The sequence below is a fragment of the Thunnus albacares genome, chromosome 16 (genome assembly GCF_914725855.1).
Source record: "Thunnus albacares chromosome 16, fThuAlb1.1, whole genome shotgun sequence".
NCBI lineage: Eukaryota > Metazoa > Chordata > Actinopteri > Scombriformes > Scombridae > Thunnus > Thunnus albacares.
The window spans coordinates 3,557,622-3,562,950 of record NC_058121.1 but is presented as its reverse complement, the minus strand read 5'-3'; the positions used below and the strand labels follow the sequence as shown (position 1 = coordinate 3,562,950).

At 43.3% G+C, this 5,329-nt stretch overlaps 1 protein-coding gene across 1 annotated transcript; it reads left to right on the top strand.

Moving 5' to 3' along the window:
* The first annotated feature begins 2,309 nt into the window (after nt 1-2,309).
* Nucleotides 2,310-4,889, top strand: marcksa (myristoylated alanine-rich protein kinase C substrate a). Its single transcript, XM_044377264.1, has 2 exons — nt 2,310-2,728; nt 3,907-4,889. The coding sequence occupies exons 1-2, from the start codon at nt 2,633-2,635 to the stop codon at nt 4,618-4,620; spliced, it is 810 nt and encodes a 269-aa protein (XP_044233199.1). The 5' UTR covers nt 2,310-2,632; the 3' UTR covers nt 4,621-4,889.
* Nucleotides 4,890-5,329: the final 440 nt, after the last annotated feature.

Below are 5,329 nucleotides of genomic sequence, written 5' to 3'. Positions count from 1 at the left end.
CTGGTTCTCATTCTCCCTTGGTGCAGCAGAGGACAGTTGACTTTGCCTCTGTGAAGGATTTGCATTGCAAATGTGGGCTGAGGGACCTGTTTGAACACTCACCAACCTTCCCCATGGGGCACATCACATGGTCGTCAACAAAGACTCTCCCACCCCCAACCCTCTACTACCTCTACACACACACACACACACACAGTCAGTGTTTGTTCAAGTGTTGAGAAAGTTGAGAAGGTTGTTGAAAACCAAACTTGATTGTCATATTTTACAAGATACAGTATCTTCTTCTAAGAATCTATCAGGATAATCACATCTGACTTAATAAAGTGAAAGAAGACAGTAGCTTATATTGTGGCCATTAAATCATGTCAACCCAGGTCATCTTCAGTTAATCCAGATAACTCTCCAGTTGGGCAAAGATCAAGTTTATTCTAGTCAACCTCATGTAAGCATTTTAAATATGTTTTTTAAAATCCTGATAAGTACAGTCATAACATCAAATGTATGATTTATAAAGCAGAAAATGTGGAGCCACAACATGTTGATGCTACAATCTTCAGTGCTGCATTCAAGTGTCAGGAAAAAGATGGAAGATACAAGTATCTGACTCAGAGAAACTTCCAAATTATTCAATGTAGGGATTTGTTTTGTCAATTAACAAACTTAATGATTTTTAGCACTCAAGCCACTACTTATCTTCAGTCTTAAAATGCTGTGGTATGTAACAACAAAATATTACCGCTGCATTTTCAGAAATGGTTGTTTGCCTTTCAAAAAAAATCTGATATGTATTCTAGAAGTATTCTTGTGTTCACTCAGTTCCTGGCTACCATGACCCAACCTAGGAACTTGAGTTGGGCCAGGTTCAATTCAGTCTAACTGAAACTACGGGTCCATTTTGAATCTGGTCATCTAATTTTTCACAGTCATGTAAATAAAGTGGCAATGCTCCACAGAATTGTTTCAAACACATTCAAATGTGTGCAGGTTTTTGTTTGTGCTTTTTGTGTAGAACAAAGTAGTTTACATGACAATATAACCACAGAAGAATCAACCACAACAAGAACAAGACTAAGAGTCTAAAGATACGGCTTTGTGAGACTGTACTTAGGCAGAGTGGTGCTGTGAGATAAATGCTAGCATGTCATTTTAGTGTGTTAGCATGTTTACATTTACAAATTAGCACAAAACACAAAGTACAGCTGAAGCTGATGGGAATGTCAGAGGTTTTTAAAGTATTTGGTCATAAACCAAAGATTTGGACAAATTAAAAATTTGAGCTGTTAATCATGATTGTTGAAAGGTCAGTGATTACAATTCATCCTGAATGGAACATGAATGTCTGTCCCAAATTTTGTGGAAATCAATCACACAATTTTGTACTAATCTATCTAGTAGATGTTGAGATATTTCACAAGTAAAAACTCTGACCTGCTGGTGGCAGCACAGGAAAAGTTGAGGGATCACCAAAATCACTAGGGTTCATCCTCTGGGTACCATGGATACCAGTACCAAATGTTATAGCAATCCATACAATAAATGTGGAGATATTTCAGTAAAAACCAAAACTGTTAACCTCATGGTGGCACTAAAGGAAAGGTCGCCAAAAGGATTACCTTTCAGAAGACCAGAGGGCTTCCTCCTCTGGGGACCAAGAATGTCTGTACAGAATTTCATTTTAATCTGTCCAGCAGTTAAGATATTTCTATATGGACCAAGGTGGTGAACCGAATGACTGACAGTCAGACATCACCATCCATAGTCAAGACACTAGAATGGCAAAATTTTTAAAATTATAAATAACAAATTATATGGATTTAATTAAATATAGTGACATTTCTGATCCCTAGATGTAACTGTATTCATCTTAATCATGAGCCTAGTGCACAAAATCCATGTATTGTGTGTAAAACTTATTATATCAGAGACAGGCTATATCTCTCAAAGTTAGTAAATGAACCTAGAGTTAAGATTGTTTTGTCAAACAGTGAAGACATAAATGAATGGTACCAAATGAAGGATAAAAGAAAACCTTTGTAACTTGTTTTTTAATACTTTCATATTTGTTCATTCTGTTTAGGTAATGAAATATGTTCCATTTAAAAGCAAAAAAAGATTCTTTAATTTGATAAGATGCCATATTTAATTTAGTTAAATATTGCCAATTCAACAAATTCAACAAGCAACTGCATTATTCCTACATACCTTGAACGCAGCGCTACAATCTATTGTTCACTCCCTTTTCGAAACCCCGCCCACGCTCTGAGAGAAGGCCGTGATTGGCTGAATGTGAGTGCGGTGCCGTCATCGCTCGGAGCGCCCATTCATCTCTGCACTTGGGCGTTGGACTCCGCATCTTATTAGCAACAAGGGAAATTTCTCCATTTTGCAGCCTGTCTACAGCGACACGGCCACCAATCTGGGATTTTATTACTTCTCACCTGCCAGATTTTCCTGCTATTTTGAATCCTCCCCACTCTTAACTGGACTTTGCTTTACATTTTCCCTGTGAACTTTTTTGTGTGTGCAGAGAGAGAGGGAGACACCAGCGAAGAGCTTTGCGTTTCAACAAAGAGGCTTGTGGGTCTTTGTTCGTTTTTTGGATCGGTTGAGTTTCTTTGTTGGAGCGAAAAGCATGGGAGCGCAATTGTCCAAGACAGCTGGAAAGGGCGAAACCGTGGCTGAGAAGCCCGGAGATGCTGCTGCTTCACCCACCAAGACCAACGGACAGGTAAATGATATTTTATCATCCAGCTCTCTGCATCCATCAGGGGGGAATCTGGTCGATCTGGAGGGGGCTGCGCTCCGCAGGCGCAATCCGTGCGTAATTGTGGATAGATTGAATGGAGGTCCTGGGTGGGAGTTTAAACGAAATGCAAAGACTTATTTTTGAATCAGAATAGATTATTCTTCATGAGCAACAGTTGATCAGTTGATATTTCCATTTTTTTCAGGAAAAAAGGGGCTTAATATTCAGCTGATATTTGAATGAAAAATGGCAACATAAGCTTTTATTTTTGACGAAGAAAGCCTTTTAGTTTGATCTTTCTTTTGTTTAATCACTTTGAATTGTGCGGTTTTGCATTAACCATGTGTTGAATGGCTGATTTGGTAAATTTACTCCATAAATAATTTTAGGAAAATGATGAATTCGGTGTGTTGCTTTGAATGAAGTCGCTTGATCGTAATTTGGAAGTTGTTGAATAAGACACAAGATTGCACGACGCCAACAAAGGCTGTGTGCGCTCGGAGCACCACGCCTTTTGTTACAGATGCTCGACTAGAAAGTGGAGATGGCAGCCTGCTATCACACAGGAGGGGAGACAGAGGCTCGGAGCCAGTGGTGCGCTCCGGACAGAGAGCAGCTGCTGCTGGCTCCTTGTTAGAGTTTGGATTTGGGGAAGTGAAATAAAAAACAAACAAACAAAAAAAAAAACAGTTCAGAACCCTGTTTAGATTTTTTTACATTTTAAGGAAATGAATTTGAACTCTGCTCTCCGTGATCTGCTGGACTAATGAGCATCTGCTGTTTTAATGAGCAGCTGCTTTGCTTTGGCGCTCCGCTGTCGGAGCGACCAGGCACCGACCCCTTGCGATCCAGTTGAGGCACTGCGCTCCTCTCACTGAGGATGTGAATGAAAAGCAGGGCGAACAGATGAGGAATCATGTTGCATAATTCAGTCTAATGCATCACTATTAATTAGTGTTTGTTCATTTCTAATTTCAGCCAGTTTGCTCTGAAAGCTTAAAGGTAGAAACTGTGTCCAGGCTGGAGTGAGAGTCTGCTTTTGTCACTGCTGATCTGATGGTGTCTGCTGCCCCTGGTGTCCATCAGTGGCACTGGCCGGCTTCACTGTTGAAATCATGCCAGCCCAGTACATGGCATTAACAATCACTTTCTCTTTTTAGGAAAACGGCCACGTCAAAGTGAACGGGGATGCCTCTCCTGCAGCGGCTGAGAACGGCAAAGAGGAGGTGCAGGCCAACGGCAGCGCCACGGCCGAGGAGAGCCCCAAGGAGGAGGCCGAGAAGGCCGAGGATGCCCCCGCAGAGAAGGAGGCCGCAGATGGGGAGAAGGTAGAGGCAGCTCCCGCCGAGGGAGAGGCAGCGGCAAAGGCAGAGGACGGCGCCACGCCTTCCACCAGCAACGAGACACCCAAGAAGAAGAAGAAGAGGTTCTCCTTCAAGAAGTCGTTCAAGCTCAGCGGCTTCTCTTTCAAGAAGACCAAAAAGGAGACGGGAGAGGGGGCAGAGAACGAGGAGGCCGCCGCTGCAGCATCCACAGAGGAGGCCAAGGCTGAGGCCACAGAGGAGGCGGCAGCAGCTGCTAGCGAGGAGGCCAAGCCCGCTGAGGGAGAGGCTGCACCTGCGGCAGAGCAGGCCAAGGAGGAGGCCAAGCCCGAGGAGGCGGCGGCGGCGGCAGCAGCGGCGCCAGCAGAGAAACCTGCTGAGGAGCCCAAGGAGGATAAGGAGGCAGCGCCTGCAGAGGAGCCAAAGGCAGAGGAGAAGCCAGCAGAGCCTGCAGCCGAGGAGGCGCCCAAAACAGAGGAGGCCGCCCCGGCGTCACAGGAAGCAGCGTCAGCGGAGGCTCCGGCCGCCGACGCCACTGAGGCTGCCGAATAAGTCGGGAGAGAAGAAGAAACAGAAAAAAAGGAGAAAAAAAGATAATCAAAGAACATTTCCCTGTTTGTATGTTGGAGTGATGCCAGGTACTGGCTTTGAAGAACTTGTCTACAACCAGGGATATTTTAAAGCTTTTCTTTTTTTTTTTAATTTTTGGTTTCCATTCCCCCTTACACAAAACCCATCTCAGTCCATTGTTACTTCCATTCCAACGGGCTAGGGAGGTGGGTGGCTTAAATATGTAAAACAGATTAAATACATCCACACTCTGCCATATATTTTTCATCAGTATTAAGTTTTGTTTTTCTCTTTTGAATTTTTATACAAAATGTAAACAGAATGGTATGGACATGCCCATGGTATGAAGGAGGCGGGGATGGAGCTGTAAATGAGAGGGGAGCAGGGGGGGGGGGGGGGGGGATTACGGGAGGGCGTGGGAGGGGGAGGAGGGGGGCCTGGGAAATGTGCCACAGACTATTATGAAAAGAGTAGTCTTAAAAAATCTATAAACGTCATGAGAGGACCATACAGTTTACAACACTACGTCATTTTTACAATAAGACAACAAAAAAAAAATTACAATTCCCAGAGTTAGGATTTTAGGAAGTCATATAAACTCATAGGAGCTTTTCACTTCTCATTAGCTGTACCAGTCAGTGATTCAGTAGAAATACAAGTTGTATAGGCTTTATTGTTTATTGTTGGTTTT